The following is an 18,728-nucleotide window of genomic DNA, read 5'->3' as shown; positions in this document are numbered from 1 at the left end:
GGGGCACTCAGAGTTAGTATATTTAAAACAGAATTCTTGATCCCTCTGCACCCTAACCCTACTTCTCTCACTCTTTCCTACTTAGTAACCAGCAACATTCTTCTAACAGAGATCTGGGTCAAAAAATTTGGAAGGATCCTTTGCCCCTTTTGCTCTCCCCTCTGTCACTCACATTCCCCTGTCCACAAATTCTGCAGCTTGCTACCTTCTAGCCATTGAGCTTCACTGCCTCCTCACTGGTTTCCCAGAAGCCACACTTGACAGCTAGAATGGCACATCAAACGTGTAGGTCATATGACTCCTCCACTCCAGTGTCTTCTCCATGACCATCTCCAGGCCTCACCGTAGACCATGGATCTTCCAATCTGTTCTCTGACCTCCTTTCTCTCCTGCCCTTGCTCCACAGAAAACTGAATAAAAGACATGACTGGGTAAGTCACTAAAGAAATAGAGACCAGAGAGTACACAGAGGGAGTTCAGCATCACTTGCCTTGAAGAAAAAGGGAAATATATTTTACGGACCACTTGGGCAGAGTTGAATAACAGTGAGCTGGGATTAGAGACTCTCAGGAAGAAGTTGAAACACCTAAACCATCATTAGACATTAGTTAAATAAATTATGTCCATTTATACAATGTAATACACTGCACTCATTAAAAAGAATGTAAACATGTTAAAATATAGGTAGATGTGTGTACTTCATCAGTGAAAATGATCAGATGGAAAAAATCTAACGTCAGCTCATTTTTATAAATACTGATGAGTATATATATTCAGAATAGAAATGGGAAGGATCTATTACTAGAAATTTACAATGGTTGGGTGGCCATCTTTATTCTCTCATTTTGAAATAAGCATTTTTTACTTTTACAATAAAGGAAGGCCACAGTATTTAAAAGTGCCATATATATTTCAGGTTGGAACCGGAAGCTGCTGGGCAGGAATTCCCTCAATTTCCTGGTCTCTTTCTCTCCCACCCACTACTTACTCTAACAGGCTTTGCACCTGTCTCGGGGTGGGTCTCTGCTCAGGCCACAGGAAGAGCTGCTCTTCCTTCGCCGGAGCTCTCCCGCCTCCCTGTCTTTGACTCCTGGCCTGTCCTCTTTCAGTCTTTTTCTCATCAGTACTTAAACATGCTTATGTCTCACCTGCCCTCTGAAAAATAGGCAGTGCTTGTGCTGTGTCCGGTGCTTAGTCCTAACTTTATCAGCTTGTGATTACTTTGTAGACCTACTCATTTTCTTCTGATGGAGAATTATTCTTCATTATCCTTTCATTCACAGTACTTACTGAGTATTTAATGTGCTACAGAGAAGAGTTGTTCACGCAGGCTCTGGTGAACAAGGCTAGGGGGCTGGAAAACAGGTCATGGTTGCTAAGAGCCGGGTGTAGGAGAGGCCTTACCTCTATGGGGGGACACTTGGGAGTTTTAGAGGTCCATTACATCTGTTACATATTTTGATTGTCATGGCAGCTCCATCTCACCCAGGAATTGAACTGTCACTTTGTAGCCATCTTGGCTATTGTGGTTGTAGGACTCGTGTTCAGGTAACCTTTATTTTACTAGTAATGGCCCCAAAGTGTGAGAATAAGTGACATCAGCAGTTCAGGAATGCCAGAATGCTTCATGTAAGTGAAAAGGTGAAAATACTGTGAGATCTTTTGAGAGACTGACTACATGCACATAACTTTGAGTATGTTAAATTGTTATAATTGTTCTATTTTATTTGTTGTTGAATTTTTCACTGTGCCTCATTTATTAATTAAACTCTATCATAGGTATGTATTTACAGATTGTCTCCCACTTGAGATGGTTTGACTTACATTTCAGCTTTCTAGTGGGTTTATTGAGGTATTAAATGCATTTTCCACCGATCGGTTTATGGGGATATAGCCCCTTCCTAAGTCAAGGAACCTCTGTATAGGAAAAGATGTGATATCTGTGGGGTTTGGTGCTACCTGAGGCTTTAAGACACCTGTTGGGAAACTTGGAACATGTCCCTGGCAACAAGGCGGTGGGTAGAGGCTGTGTATCTGCAGAACAGAGTCCCTGTGGAAGGGTTTGGAGTTTAGGAGTTAATGTCTAAAGGAACTGCTGCTGTGACAAATTATAAAATTAAATTGTAGAATTAAAATGTAGAATTGGTTTGGCTTTTCTTTTTTCATTAAAAAAAAAAAGTGTTAGGATAGAGCTGAAGGAGGTGGATCGCATGACTTGAGGTTAATCTGTACAGCCTTTAACCTTGGGTGTGTGGGTGTTTCTGAAGGGTGATGGCTGTTGAGGAGGCTTTTTGCATGATGGTGTGAGGCAGATGCCTCTTGGGGGTGAGGTGGAACTCTCAGGAAAAGGTGAAGCAGCTATTTCTCCAGGTGGTGTGACATTGTGACTTTCCTCAAACCTCTTCAAAGTCACCTGCAAAAGAAAGAGACCTGAAAACGAAGAAACAAGAAGAAACCTGTTATCAGAATGGGAATGTCCAATTGTGGGGGAGTCCACAGCGAGCCAGGACACACTCCCAAGAGCCATCTGGAAGCAGTGGCCGTCAGAGTCTGCACCCCAGGGCCCAGAATGTGCCTGTGCTCGGGACTCAGCAGGGGGGAAGCAGTGGCTGTCAGAGTCTGCACCCCAGGGCCCAGAGTGTGCCCGTGCTGGGGACTCAGCAGAGGGCTCTGGCCAGAGGAGAAAGGCTTTCTGCCCTGAAAGCTGCCAAGATAAGGGAGAGGTTGGCGAGGAAGCTTAGGAAGGGTTCCCACATGTTTGCTGCATTTGTTATCTGATGAAAGTTCTATGTGAACATTTTGGGGACCTTGCCAGGTTATAAATTAGCTGCTGCTTTAAAGATTTAAAAACAAAAATAACTCAGAATTGAGCAGGAAAACTTGGTCCTTTTCTGACTGTAGTTAACTATCCAAAGTCCACTCAAAGCCTTGGTTCCCTCAGTATCTGCTTTCACTGCATTGGAAATAGGACGCATATGGCCTTAAAATCAAAGAAACAGTTGCTGCTACCACTGCTGCTGCAGGAGGCTGAGGCAGGAGGATTGCAAGTTCAAGGCCAGACTTAGCAGCTTAGCAAGAACTTGTCTCAAAACAAAAACAGTGGAGGTATAGCTCAGTGATAGAGTACTTGCGTATCATGCAGGAGACCCTGGTTTCAATCCCCAGTAGTGGGAAGAAAAATCTCAGAAACAGAATTATCTACTTTGCACTTTCTTCACACCATTTTTCCATTTTTGTTGTTCCCAGTGTCACTGAGTAGCCATAATGAACTCATAAAATTTGAATTTAGAAGTTATGAATAAAGTTAGAGCACCTTGAATAAACTAATATTTAGGGCAGGGGTTGTAGCTCAGTGGTAGAGCGCTTGCCTAGCATGTGTGAGGCACTGGGTTTGATCCTCAGCACCATATAAATATAAATAAATAAAATAAAGGTGTTGTGTTAAAAAAAAAAAAAAGATTTTACGGAGAAGAAAGTCAGCTTTAGCCACTTGCTTAGCGTGCTGAGGCCCTAGAGCACCAAAAAGAAAGAGAGCCATTTGTTTTGTTGGGTCGTAGGAACCTTTGGGCTCGATCTGGGTGCTAGTACTTAAACTTCTCATCTTCTTGTCACTAGTGATCTGAAGCTGTGCTCTGTTTGGGCTTCATTTCTGCATGTTTTCATAAAGACCAGGAAAGGGGGATGCACTGCCTTTGATATCATCAGCTCTCTGAGAAGAGACCTAGCCTGGCTGTGCCTCCCTCCGGCCACCGAGGGTCTCCTCGCAGGCACTGTTCTGTTGAAATTTTGCTATTGTACTCCCATGTACTGGTTGTTGAACCCGCACCTCTGGAAGAGCCCTTGCCTCTAGCATGTTTCTGTCGTCCCTGTCTCCAGTGACCTTCTCTTCTCTCCTGATGCAGCAAATGAAGAAGCACCCGTGCCGCCAGTGTGACAAGTCTTTCAGCTCCTCGCACAGCCTGTGCCGCCACAATCGGATCAAACACAAAGGCATCAGGAAGGTGTACACCTGCTCGTAAGTTGCCGTCGCTGCCACAAAAGCACAGGGGAGGGACTGTCGGGGTGTCCCTAAGGGTTTCATATTTCACCAGGAACTTTTAATTCCTCCTCTTCTGCACCAGTTTCTAAATTTCTGTCTTAGCTATATTCTGTTTTGGCCTTGGGTGTTTCAATTGGGTTTTTCAATTGAAATTTCAACAGAACAATGCCTGCGAGAAGACCCTCACTAGTCATGCTTAAAAATATTGGAATATTTTCTTGCACACCCTGTGTATATTCTCACGTTATTCAGTGGCATGTATGTATGTATGTATGTATGTATTATTAGGGCATTATAGTTATACATAATAGTTGGGTCATTTTGACAAAATCATACATGCATGGAATTTGATTTACTCCATTTCAGACCCCAATCCCCCACCATTTCCCTCCCTTCCTCTCCCTGTTCTCCTTCCTCTCCTCTACTGATCTTCCTCTTGTTTATTTATTTTTGATTTATACATAAAGGTGGAATTCACTGTGTATTTATATGTGCACAGAGTGTGGTTTTGTTGGATTCATTCTGCGTTTCTTCCCCTTTCCCATTCCCTCCCTCATCCCCTCCATCTCCTTCCTCTGCTCCACTGATCTTCCCTATATCCTATGACATCCAACCACCTCTCCACCTCCTCCCCATATTTTGCTGTCGCTTCCACATATGAGAGGAAACATTCAACCCTTGATTTTCAGAGTCTGGCTTGTTTGGCATATATTTTTATTACTGAGGATTTGGGGAAAGGGATTGTTTTTTTGGCCTGCATTGAATGAGCCACCCAACTCTGGTTCCCATGAAATGGTTGGTCTTGCCAAGTTGATTTGGTGGGGTGGCCCACAGGAGGCCCAAAGAGGGCCAGTCATGGATTTAGTACTGGACCAGGTCTTGGGCACTTTGGCTACCATCTGCCACTAGGGCAAATAGCCTTTTCCCAGCACACACCCTTGGCTGGGATCAAACTGATGTGAGGCACGGAGTGACCAACACAAATCCCACGTCAGTGGCTGGTCAGAAACTGCTTTGTATGTGAAGAACAGGTTGCATCACATTGTTAGAGGAGAGTCTTCCTCACACACTGCACCAGAACATGTGTGAAGTGAGCTGAGAGAACACGGCACTTCTCACAAGAGAGGGCACTGAGAGGGACCCTGAAGACAGAGAGCCAGTGTGTAAAGCGAGGAGGGTGGCTGGCCTCATGATGAAGACAGTCCTGAGGTTGGCTCTCAGATCAGCAGGAATTTGCTGGGACTTGGTGAGTTAGGGAGAGTTTCCTGGGTAGCAAAACACAGGAATGAAATTGAAGCGGGGAGTGGTCTTGGTGAGGTGAGAATGTTCTACAGATACTGTGTTTCAAGACTGAGCCAAAAGAATGAGAATCTAGCTGGGTATGTGGCCCAGGACTGTGATCCCAGATGCTCTGAGGCTGAGGCAGGAGGATCACAAGTTTGAGGCTAGCCTCAGCAACTTCGTGAGACTCCATCTCAAAATAAAAAAGTCTGGGGATGTAGCACAGAGCTCTTGCCTAGTGTGTGTGAGGGCCTGGGTTCAATCCCCAGCATGGGGGGTGGGAGAGATGACACACTTGGTCAGAATTTGGAGGGATGCCCTGGTCTCCTTTACAGTAACTTTATTTCTATCCTGGTGATGTCACCCCAAGGTGGTGAAAGGCTGGGATTCTCCAGCTGATTTACTGCCAGCAAATCCCTTTATAACACATAGTGCTTGCTCATGGTGCTGGCCAGCTCCTGATGCTGCTGGAATCATCAGGGTTTGAGGCCTGTCCTTGCGAAATCCTCAGAAACCTTTTCAAAGGAGGCAGATTTGGTGCTCAATAAGACCCCGGGTGCCTTTCATCCCCCTTCCCTGCTGTGGTGTTCTTGGTGTTTGACATATGTTATCCATAGTCACCAGGGCCCTTAACCTTTCTTAGACCTGTTTTTGGCCTGTTTCATTAAGATGACAGTAATTCATATCTTTCCAAGAAAGGATCTTCATAATCTAGTATTTTTTTTCCCCCAAATTAAATGAAAACTTAAATAAATTAACTACCTTGGATATCTGTTCACTTTTCTTCGTCCTGATCTACTGATGCACAACCGTATTTGGTGCTGTGATTATAAATAAATACGCTGCCTCTGTTTTGATGAGGAGGCTGGGCCAGATGTTCCATCTTGTCACAGCAGAGTAGCCTGGGAGAATTGATATCAGAAGGACAGGGTCCAAGAGGGACTGTTTTTAGGCTGGCACATCTATTGTGATGTAAATTCTGAGGAGATTCTCTGAGTCATTGTAAAGGAAATTTGGAAATTTTAAATTCTACATTTTAAAATTAAGATCATTTAGGGTTGGGGTTGTGGCTCAGTGGTAGCGCACTCGCCTAGCAATTGTGAGGCACCGGGTTCGATCCTCAGCACCACATAAAGATAAATAAATAAAAAAAGGTATTGTGTCCATGTAAACTACAAAAAAAAAAAAAAAATTAAAAAAATCAAGATCCATTTAGAATTAACAAATTAAGTCCTACTTTGACCAAAGCTACAAAATAAATACTCTGAAACAAATTGGACTGGTCTGGTAAGGACACAAAATAAACAGTGGTTTACAAACAAACAAAAAAAAAAAAAAAGAAGGAAAGAAAAAAAAACAAACTTTCCCAGTGTCCAGGGACTCCCACGACGCACAGCAGCACTGCTCATCTTGCTTTGAGCCCCTGGTGTGGTGCAGCCCCTCTGAGGGTCTGTGTGTGCGGTTGGTGGTGCAGCCCTCTGGTGCCAGGTGCCGCTCCTCAGCGGCAGTCTCTCTCCCTGTGCTCCGCAGGCACTGCCCGGACTCGAGGCGGACCTTCACCAAGCGGCTGATGCTGGAGAAGCATATCCAGCTGATGCACGGGATCAAGGACCCTGACCTGAAAGAAATGACGGAAGCCACCAACGAGGAGGAGACGGAAATAAAGGAAGACACCAAGGTCAGACATTGCTGCTGGCTCTTGTGTGGCTGGCTTTCCCTATTCTGTCTCTAAATCTCCATTTGTGTGTACAGTTTCACGATTTAAAAATTCTACACTATGTGTAAAGGTGTAAAATAATGGCTAATCTAACCCCTCAGCTTCTCCTGAAAGATAACCTTTGTTCCTCTGTATCCTTCTGGAAAACAGCTTGAGGGATCTACTTGCATAGATAACTTGCCAAATTTTATGTTGACTTACAACAGTTGTCTTTTAGAGGAATATGTTAAAGCTAGATTCTTTTTTTTTTATTGGCAGTGTATCATTCCTCATAACAAATAAAGCAATTCCTTAATTCTCTTTAGAATGGATAAAACATAAGACCACAAATTTGTGCCTTGTTCTTACATTAGTAGGTAGTGGACTTCAATCAGCCTGCAGTGTATACCCATACACAAGCCTGCATGCAAGGCATTGTGCTGTGCCAAGTGGTCCTGAAATCGAGGGATGACTGTTCAGCAGCCATTACCGGCCCTGGCACCCAGCTGAGTCTGGATACTGCTAAAAGCAGTTTACCCAGTTAATTGTTGAGATAAACCTCATCAGAATACCAGTCAGAGTAGGGTTGCAACAAGACACTGGCCTTCCCCCAGGAAGTTAAAGAACGCGTGTGCAGAAGGAGCTTTGGGTCAAGGTAGTGTGAGACAAGTGCCCTGGGAATAGGGCAAAGCCACTGGGCCTCAAGAGGAAATACCACTTGGTTTTGGGTTTGTGGCAGTGAGGGGATTCTATGTAGGCAGGGATTTAGAAGCTGGAATGGAGGGAAAAGGTAGATCCAGCAGGAAGCTGAGTGAGGGCACGGAGGGCTGTTGCCTGTGGTGGGAGCAGGTGCTGGCCAGGTGGACCCTGCACTGGCTCCTCAGCTTCACATGGTGAAAGCAAGAGCCCCAGCATTCTGTCTCCCACAAGGTCCTCTACAGTCCCCCTTCCCTCCCTGACTTCATCCACAGTGGACAGCTGCCCTGCTGTCCCTGAGCACTCAGGCCTGTTTCCCCCTAACACCTTTACCCTCAGCTTCGTGTATCTGGGCCTCTGCCCTTCACTGTGTCAGGTCCCTGTTGGCCTGTCCCTTGTCACCATGGCCTTCCCTGGCTCACTTAACAAGCCCCACTCACCTAACACTCCCTGCATGTCCGCTCCACCCCCTGTTTTGTCGTCCTGGGTCTGACTCCTCCTAGATTCCTTGTTCTGTTTGGGGTTGTCCTGCACCACTGGATCAGAAGTGCCACAGCAGCAGCGACTTCTTTGTTCCCTGTTGTCCCCCCTCCACCCCAAGTGGAGCAATGCCTGGGAATTTGGGAACTCCAGACCTGTTAGGGGTGAAGGAGCGTTGTAGGGTCCCCAAGCCCACAGCATACAGTACGTTGGCAGCTTCAAAGGCGTGGATCCGCCGCAGAGCAGGGCGGTTTTCAGTTGTGTGCTGATTTGTGTTTTTCCTCAAAGGTTCCCAGCCCCAAGCGGAAGTTGGAAGAGCCGGTTTTAGAGTTCAGGCCTCCCCGGGGAGCCATCACTCAACCCCTGAAAAAGCTCAAGATCAACGTCTTCAAGGTGCACAAGTGCGCCGTGTGCGGCTTCACCACCGAGAACCTGCTGCAGTTCCACGAGCACATCCCCCAGCACAAGTCGGACGGCTCCTCCTACCAGTGCCGCGAGTGCGGCCTGTGCTACACGTCGCACGTGTCGCTGTCCCGGCACCTCTTCATCGTGCACAAGCTCAAGGAGCCGCAGCCCGTGTCCAAGCAGAACGGGGCCGGGGAAGACAGCCAGCAGGAGAACAAGCCCAACCCCGAGGACGAGGCCGCGGACGGCGTGGCGTCCGACCGCAAGTGCAAAGTGTGCGCCAAGACCTTTGAGACGGAAGCTGCCTTAAACACGCACATGCGGACACACGGCATGGCCTTCATCAAATCCAAAAGAATGAGCTCCGCCGAGAAATAGCGCAGGCACTCCCCCGGAAAACCCCTGTCCACATTGGAATTCAAAAGACAGAAAAAGGACATTTTTGTTACAAAAAGTTTGCAGTATAATAGAGTTAACAGTACTGTCTAGGCTGTTGCAATATATTCTCTTTCAATGTACCTTCCTCACCTCCTTGGATATATCCTCGATAAGTATTACAACAGTATTTGAGTTTAAAAGAGTTTGTATATATTTAAATGAATAACTTTTTATACTCTTTGTTACATGTTTGTATCAGTATTTAGTGGAAAATGTTTTTTGAGTTTTTTTGGGTTAAAATTTTTCTTTTTTGTACTGTTTCTTTAAAACAGAGTTCTTAGTAACAGGGGCAGTTCCTGAATTCAAAAAGACCATTTTGTATGTTACACATTTGAATGGGTTAACAAATTACAGGCTAACATAATGCCTTTTTTTAGTGTTTTTTATTTTTAGAATTCACTACATAAATTGTAGATGATCGTGGGTCTCAAAAACACTAGAAACTTCTAAGTGTCTTAGCACTATCCTCAGCGTGCCTGCCCAAAGTGGGCCAGGGCGCCGCTGGGACACCCGCACTCCAGCTCAGAGTGGCAAGGCTCGGTTAGAGCCACCAGCTTGATTAAAGCAGCCTTGTGGTCCCTTCTTTCCCAGCAGTGGCAGAACAGGCCAAGAATCCTGTAAGGGTTGTGGGTTTCCTTAATTCCATTTTGAGGAATGGGGAAGAAAGGAATTAATTCTAAAGGGGGAAAATATGGGGTTCATTGTTCTCTAGGGAAATTTCCAAGGCTGACTTATAAGAGCACAAGGAGATCAAGCTACGAAAGGGCTGGACTACTGTAAAAGTTACAAATCCGTAGTTAGATCAATAGATGTCTAGTCAGGTTTTTGTCACATAACTTATTAACTATCACACAGACACAACTAAGAATATCAAGTATTTCTCTGACTCTTGACAGGGAAAAAAAAGTCACAGTTGACTTAACCCTTTAGCTGTCTAAACAGTTGGTGTTTCCTGTTCTGGGTGCTACTGCCAAATGTTCTGGTACTTAGAGTTGGGATGCACAACTTCAACCACCGACTTGGCAATGCAGCAGCCTGCATATTGCAATTGGCCATTAGATGAAGCACTGAGCCACCTGGGTTTGTTCAGTCATTTCAATAAGTACAGCTCTCATCCGTAGTTCTGCTTTATTGAAGCACTGCAGAGGTACTCTTCTGTCCCTTCCGTTTATAGTTCTCTGGGAGTTATCATTTTTTGGTTTTTGTTTTGTGTTTTCCTTTGCATTTTATATTTATCCCTGAACATGTTTTGTATTTTTTTTTTTCTAAGAAAAGAAATTCTTTTGTGTATATATAGATACTTGCATGATAGACTGTAGCCAACGTTCGGTTCCTCAAAAGGTCTTGCTGCTGTCAGGTGTTATGACTACATCCATCATAACTGTATTACACACATTTCATATGTAAATAAACGTGGGACATTTGGCCCTTGTGCTTCTGTGAGAGAGTTATTGATGGTGGGTCTCTGACATCTTCATGAAGTTTAGGAAGTGATTAATTGCTGGGACAGGCTACAGGATATTGCAGAATTCTTCCACTCAGAAGAACAGCGTATTTGTTCTCATTGGTGATCAGCTATTTTGTCACTTTCTTGTTGACTCCATCAGTACATCGGTACAATCCAAGGGTGTGATTAAGTATTCCTCAACTTGAAATTCAATTGCTGTTACTTGTTATGGTTATATTTGTATTGCTCTAAGTTGTATTCATAGCACTTTCACATGTTTCTGCATTTGAACCTTGCAATAAACCTGTGTGATGGGCTGCACAGGTCTGTATAGCCTAGTTTTACAGTTGAGGAAGCTGAGCTCAGATTAACTTCTTTGCCTAAGCCCTCATAGCTGGTAAGTGGCTTTGCATATTAGAACCCAAATATTTTGCTCTAAATCTAGTGCTCGCTCTATGTGGTTATGTACATATTGACAAATATTCATTTATTCAACAAATAAAAAGTATGTGCAAAACACGATACTAGAACTTTTGTTTTTGGCACTGTGGCTTTTATAAGATAACCTGAAAGTCTTTCTATTCTGAAATACCATGCCTGGTACATGAAAGTCTCTAAAAATGTCTGGAGTTCCAGAAAGAATTGCAGCAAAATGATACCTAACAAAAGTGAGAAAAGGGAAAATATAGGCTTAGACTACATGGCATAGACCACTTCTTGTTCCAAAACACATTTTCTGCAAATTTCCTAACTCCTACCACACTAAGTAGTCCAAAGAATAACTGTCCCATCCCAAAGGTCTGGTGGGTGCTTTTCACCAGTGTGATTCACCCCAGAATATTTGATCAACAGTGAAATTTCCTCTTGAAAACTTAGGGCAACCAATATTAATATAAAAATTCACATTAATATATGCATGCTATAAGTACTTAAAAAAACAAATGCATACTTGGAAAGAGAAAAAGAGGGAGATATGCCTGAAGAACTTTATAAAATATGACTTGGAGGAACACTTGACCTACCCCAAAGGATAGTCTACAAATAAACAGGGATGTGCTAGATGGGCAATGCTATCTAGCACATCCCTGTTTATTTAGTTCGCACGCACGCATGCAGATACAGAGACCCTACAAACTTCAGGTGCTATAAAGATTCCAGATTGTGATTCTTAATTTTAGCATAAATTTTCTAAAATGAGAAACCGTACACTCGGTTACCTTAAAAACTTGGCTCCTACTCAGGCATAATTTGTTCTTTTGTTTAAATGAATTCCCGACTGCTCTTGTTTTTACTGAAGTAGTTTTTTAAAATTATTTTTTTTCAATTATGAACCTCACATCCTCATTGAAGTTGTAAGCCACTGGGACATGGCCATATGAACTTCTCTGTAAAGCAAAAAACTATAGTAGATGCACTAAACAGAAAGGATTTGAAGCACAGTGCTTCAGAAACCCATAAGACCAAAAGGGAAGATAACAAAGTATAGCCCTTAAAATCACAAAATAAATAACAAAATGGCAGCAAATCTTTTAGTGAGAGGTAATTACTTTTGAATGTGAATGGATTATATTCCCCAATTAAAAGATAGTGATTAAGTTTAAAAAAAAAAAAAGCCAGGTGTGGGGGCACACACCTTTAATCCCACCGACTCCAGAGACTGAGACCAAAGGATTGCAAGTTCAAGGTCAACTAAAGCAATTTATCGAGATCCTGTCTCAAAATTTTAAAAGACTCAACTAGATGCTCTGTTTTAAGAAACTGACTCTCCCACTTTTATAAGGATACACAGAGACTGAAAGTAAAGGGATGGGAAAAGATATTCAGTGCCAATGGAAACCAAAAGAGAGCTTTAAGCTTTTTATTTAACCAAAATGGACTTAAAGCCAAAAGTTTTAGGAGAGGGGGAGGAAACTGGGCATGGTAGCACATACCTATAATCCCAGCATCTTGAGAGACTGAGGAAGGAGGAATACAAGTTTGAGGACAACCTGGGTGATTTGGCAAGTACTGTTTAAAGTGTTTTTCAATTAAAAATTTAGCTAATGCTGGGTACAGTGGTGCATGCCTATAATCCCAACAGCTCGGGAGGCTGAGGCAGGAGGATTGCTGGTTCAATGCCAGCCTCAGGGAAAGTGAGGCGCTAAGCAACTCAGTGAGACCCTGTCTCTAAATAAAATACAAAATAGGGCTGGGGATGTGGCTTAGTGGCTGAGTTCAATCCTCAGTACTCATGCCCCCTGCCAAAAAAAATTAGCCAAGGATGTAACTGGTGGTAAAGCACCTCTGGGTTCAATCCCAAGTAAAAATAAAAAATGAAGTGTAGTTAAAGTCCAATGTTTCTTTATTCATTTCCTGTTGGCTGTATTCATTGTTGAAAGTGGAGTGTTAAAGTCCTCTACTATTTCAGTATTAGTTTATCTTTCTCTCCAAATCTATTAATATTTTCTTTATATATTTAGATGTTGGTGCATATATATTTACAATTGGTATAACCTCTTGATGAACTGACTCCTTTATCATTGTATAATTGTGTGTGTGTGTGTGTGTGTGTGTGTGTGTGTGAGAGAGAGAGAGAGAGAGAGAGAGAGAATGGGGATTGAACTGAGGGCTTCACATGTGCTAGGCAAGTGCTCACCACTGAGTTGCATACTCAGCTCCTTTTTCATTTTGAGATGAGCAACACGACCATCAGAATAAACATGGTTTTTAAGTACACAGGAAATTTCTCCAGAATTGATCATTTGTTTAGACCACAAAACAGATCTGAACAAATTTAATAGTATTGAAATTATATCAATGTCTTTTCTGACCACAATGGATATGAAACTAGTAATAATAGAAATCTTGGAAATTTTTCAAGCATATGGAAATTGAACATGCTGCTAAAAAAAATGACTCAAAATAAGAGATAAAAAAGTCTTAGAACAAATGAAAACAGAAACACAACATACCAAGATTATGGGATGCAGCAAAAGTACTACAAAGAGGGAAATTAATAGCCCTAAATTCCTATATCTCTGCAAAGAGCCTCTCTGCTACCAGAAGTTTTGAGGCTAGCCAGTTGTAATCCTGTAGTCACCATTACCCCCAAATCACTCATTCTGAACAGTCCAGCCTCAGTCGACGTGGTTTGGGTGTGAGGCTGAATTTGAGACTTGGCTATTGTGTTCTCTTCACATTTACTGCCATGTCGGGAGCTGCCACATAGGAGATGAGCGCCCCCTAACTTTGAGCGATGGGAATACGGAGATGGGGCGAGCCAGCTGTGGGCTGTGTGTGTGAGCTGTGAGCATCTCAAGCGCACAAAGCAGACTGGACTGACGACCCAGCTCTTTCTGGACCATGCACGTAGGTGTCCCTTTCCCTTGTTCTGCCTTTGATCATCACACAGCACATGAGATGGGCGTGGCCTTCTAAGATGTCAGTCAACCCGCTGACCTGCAAGACATCAGGAAGCTAGACTCAACCCCCTGAAACCTGACCCCTTGCCTCATTTAAATGGCTTCTCCCCAATAAAACCGGGTTCAGGCCTGCTCTTTCTCTTTCTTGCCGGCCTTGCCTCCTTTGTCAGAGCTGGGTCAGAGGAGCTGTCACAGAACCCAAAGAAAAAGGCCTTTCTCTGTCTCTGTGTGATTAGTTCACCCGTGGTGACCCTGATGGTTTAGTTGTGTGTCACCATACTGCCAGTTTCCCCTGAAGATTCTCTTTTCTCATTCATTGTCCCACTTTCCCATCCTGGTGGATTTGGGTGAATATTTTAGTAAAAAATACTTTCAGATGATGAAACCTTCATAATCAGCCTGTTTTTCTGGGAATTTGCTTATTTATATTTGCTGCCTTCTTTGAAAGGGTAGATCTACGGGGGCCCCACATTTGATTTTGTTTAATTAGGGTCCCAGCTGGAAACAGCATGCTTTAAAGAAGCTTGGGTTGTAACCCTCAGGTCTGAAAACCCTAAGTAGACGTGAGAGAGCTATGAATCCGGGTCGTTCAACAGCAGCCATGGCCAGGGCAGAGCACAGCCACCGCAGGGCCACGGTGACAAGTCCAGGGAGCTGTCTCCTCATAAATATTCCTGCCTGCACTTCCCACTGACCAAAGCTAAGAGGACAAGGAAGCCACGGTAATAGCCCATAGAGGTCAGCATGCTGGGCACCAGTGGGACAGGAAGGGTGGATGACAGACCTACGTGCATGCCACCTCCCAGGTAGGCTGTCTGAACAAAAAGGGTGCTTAGGGAGAGTCGACATTTTCCTTTTCTTCCTGGACCCTCACCAGGTTCATCCTATCCCCTATCCCCAGGGAGCATTTTTAATCAAGGACACAGAATAGCATTCCCCAGGACATAGTTTTTACTAGTTTCTAAATTCAACTTGTGAGGTTAGTTCTGAGTCGCAACAAAGCACTATTTCTAGTGTTCTATGGTATTTAAGGGAGCTGATTATTCAATTTGCTTTGCTATTTTATGGCAAGCTGCTTCTCCCCAAGCTTTTTCTCAAAGTTATAATTGTAAATTACACTCCGTGGCAGATCTGTTTCTAAACACAAGGAAGGCCACGTCTGCAAGACCATGTTAGAAAAAGACTAGGATTAGAGCACTCTACAGCACACCTCCAACTCAGCTGCAGAAATTGAGGGTTTTACCCACAAGTAATCTTCTGATTTTTGGGTCGTGTCAGGCTTAATTGGACTAGTTATTTCTGGAGAATAGACGTCACTTGTGAAAATGGACAAGTAAGGCGTAGATTTGCCGATGGAAGAGGAGGCTGAGGCTGAGTCAGTCGGAAGCAGAACTGCCTCTGCTGCCATGGTGTGGAGGCTGTAAGGTGTCTTTGTAAGCAGGGGAATCAATATTCATCTTGGTTTTGCCAGTTGAGCACCTGAACTTCCCCTTCCAGTGCTGGGGGATCTGCTGTTGTATGAATCATGGCCAGAGACCCATCTAACCTCCTGCTGTGGAGGCCAGAAGGTCACATGCCTGAGCCCTGGCAGCCTAACCTCTGGCCTGGGATGAAGACCAACCCTTAACCAAAACCATGCTCCTGACTTGACTCTGGAGTAGGTGGCACAAAGAAGCAGAGACCTACATGTGAGAGAGAGGGAAAAGGAAGAAAAAGTGTGTGGGGGGGGTGCAGGTCTCATGGAAATCAAGGGAAGAGCAATGAAATAGAGGAAAGGGACCGGGGGAGGGAGGAAGGGGGAATACTGGGAATGATATTGGCCAAACTATATTGTTATATCGTGTGCATGTGTGAATATGTAAGAACAAATCCCACCATTCTGTACAACTGTAATGCACTAATAAAAACGTGGGGAAGAGACCAGGGTTGTGGCTCAGTGGTAGAGGGCTTGCCTAGCGTGTGGGAGGCACTGGGTTTGATCCCTGGCACCACACAAAAATAAACAAGTAAAACAAAGGTATTGTGTCCATCTATGACTATGATAATATATTAAAAATATATATATATATATTTTAATATGGGGAAAAAGAGAAGCAGAGACAGTTGAACATGTTCCTTCTGGTGACATGGTGACAGCATGATGGTAGCACGGTGGTGACGAGTGAATTGCACCTGTTTGATCACAGTGAGGAAAGCTAGGCTGCCTTAAAGGAGCTTCTGAGCCATCTAGAATGCAAGAGTGCCCACGCCAAGGTGGGACAGCGTGAAGCTGAGAGCCTTGCTGCCCTCTGAATAAGCCACCATGCAGACATGCCCGTGTCAGCTATTTTAGAAGAGATTTACCAACATAAATGTGTGCTTTTCAGTAGCCGTGGGACCTAATCCCAGATCTGCCTCGGCCACATCCTGTCACCTCCCCCTCTTTTCTGTTCCCATGTACTGTTCACATTCCCATCTCAGGACCTTGGCCCTCACCGCTCCTTTTTCTGGTGGCCTCTTCCTCCAGTTATTCCCATGTGGCCTGTTTCATTTCTTTCTGGTCGGCTCAGAAGCTTCCTGCTCAGAAAACCATTTCCAGTTCCTTTGTCCAGATGATCCACGGGCCAGCAGCACGCACCTGCTCCCCGGGGCTCTTCCCGGCCCTCAGCCCTGCCTGGTGTTATATGCCTGTTTGCTGCCTGCCATCCTCTGGATGAATGTTCTAAGCTTTTCCATGAACTCTGCTTGCTTCCTAATCTGCAGTCGCCATTTCTTCTCAGTGCAAGAGGAATTTTTCATTCTGCAGCCTGAGAACAGCAGATATTACATTTTTTCCATCAAGATGATCTTGATTCTTGTCAGCAAAGACAGATCCTTGTTTTCTCAAACTCACTGCCAAATGATAGAGGCTTCAGGCCCCGTCCTTTCCATAGCTGGTCCCCTGAATTAAGCGACTGGTGTTCACAACAGCATGGGCCAGCTGATGGCTTCTGCTTCAGGACATGATAAAGGCTGCTTTCAGGGAAGGAAGGCATTATTTATCTTCCTGACCTGTTTTCCTTCAGTACACTGCCCTGCATAAAACAGAGGCCTAGCATATCTTGGTAAAATGACTGCGTATTCTTGAACCTTGACCAGTCATAATTTTATTTCTTGGTGAGGGGCAAACATTAGAAGGGTCTTGAACTATTAATTACCCCAAAGCAAAATTTTCTTTTTCCCTTTTATCTAGGTGATGTCTTAAAACCATTTTAAGTGGTTTGAACTGCTAATGATTAATCTGTGCTTGTGAGTTGTGCTCATATTTTTTCCCCTATTTGACAAAAGATGGGGTATTTAACACTGAATCCTAAAAGCAATATCATTCTTATTTTTAATGACTCTATGTCAGCAACTGTCTTGTAAGTAAATCCAGATTGAAATTTTTCTGATTCATAAACATGCAAATTATGTAAGCTTCTAGTTTTTCCAATTCCCTTCTTCCACACATTTTTTAAGATAGGAAGAGGGCTTAGTAAGGAACTCTAATGGTGACACATTCGTTCATGACAAGAGTCTAATGTTTTTGTGTTATGAGCTCCAAATTAATAAACAAAACCCTTGCGTGGTAGGCTCATTAATGACTTTAAGCCAGTGAAACTGAACCAGATTCTAAGAGCCAAAACATAAACCCTGGTTTGTGGTCAAATTAGGTTCCTTTTCTTTCTTTTTTTTTTCATTATGTTTTGATTATTGCATCGTAATTATTCATAATCGTGGAGTTTATTGTGACATAGTTGTGCAGGCACACCACATAATTTGCTCCATCTCATTCCCAGAGCTTCCCCTTCTCGCCAGGTTCCCTGTTCAACACAAGTTGCTGTTTGGGGTATAGTTCTGGGCTGGATGCTATCTTGCTTTTTGCACTGAAATATTCTACTTCATTTTGACAGCGTTCTCCAACCGATGGACCAATATAGCAGGAGATACTCCTGAAGGGAACACAGAGGATTTCAGTCATGGAAGACCTCCCTTCCACAAGGATCATTCAGTCCTTGAATCTCTTCTCTTAACACACTAGTCCAGTGTTCAGCCAGTAACAGAAACCCTCCAAGGTTGGAGCCTTCTGCTCCATTTGAAAAACCCCCCTTCATCTTCGAGGGTTTTATTTATTTATTTGAGACAGGGTTTCACATGCTGCCCAGGCTTGGTCTTGAGTTGGTGAGCACAGGGGATCTACCTGCCTCAGCCTCCCAAGTGTCTATGACTACAAGCATTTGCCACCATGCCTGGCTTCTTATTTTGATGGCTAGAAAGTTCTTTTCTAATGTTTTGAAACTCTCACCTTTACAACTTGGATCTAATGATCTGGTTTTGTTTGTTTGTTTGTTTTTCAGAAAACTACCCACCCAACAAGGCCTTAACAATCTCAGCCTGTGGTATTTGAATGTTTGTTTTAAATTTAGCCTGATAACAAAAAGTAACACATCACTGCAATAGCTGCTGTTCATTAAGGATCTATGACAGGTCTATGACTTCAAGGTCCCCTTGAGTGTACATTTTCTAGATGTCTGATGTAAATACATAGCCAGATGCAAAAAATAGTAGACATTTAGAATATAAAAACTACAGCTAATATTTCTTGAGTATTTGGTGGGTCAAGTATTCTTAGGAGTTTAAAAATGTTATTTAAATCTCATGGTTTCAGGATGTAGAGACTATCATTATTCTCATTTCCCAGATGAGGTCAATGAGACAGCCTAATTGCAGAGGTCACATGGGTAGTGACAAGTTTGACTTTTAATCATGGCATGAATTGCCTCTGAAAGAAGTCCAGGAAAATAAAAGGAGGATGGTGTCTGCCCTCCTGGAGCTTCCAGTCGGAAG

At 43.6% G+C, this 18,728-nt stretch overlaps 1 protein-coding gene across 14 annotated transcripts in view; it reads left to right on the top strand.

Moving 5' to 3' along the window:
* Znf532 (zinc finger protein 532) overlaps positions 1–11,004 on the top strand; it is a 105,739-nt gene extending 94,735 nt beyond the window's left edge. For all 14 annotated transcript variants that reach the window (XM_071602701.1, XM_071602706.1, XM_071602711.1 and 11 more), the window contains 3 exons: positions 3,903–4,015; positions 6,851–6,998; positions 8,481–11,004. In XM_071602701.1, coding sequence (XP_071458802.1) covers positions 3,903–4,015; positions 6,851–6,998; positions 8,481–8,975 — 756 coding nt within the window. In that variant the 3' untranslated portion in view covers positions 8,976–11,004. The remainder of the gene's footprint in view (positions 1–3,902; positions 4,016–6,850; positions 6,999–8,480) is intronic.
* The last annotated feature ends 7,724 nt before the right edge of the window (positions 11,005–18,728 follow it).

The sequence above is a fragment of the Marmota flaviventris genome, chromosome 16 (genome assembly GCF_047511675.1).
Source record: "Marmota flaviventris isolate mMarFla1 chromosome 16, mMarFla1.hap1, whole genome shotgun sequence".
NCBI lineage: Eukaryota > Metazoa > Chordata > Mammalia > Rodentia > Sciuridae > Marmota > Marmota flaviventris.
Note: the sequence above shows the minus strand (reverse complement) of the source record. Positions and strands in the feature narration are given on the sequence as shown.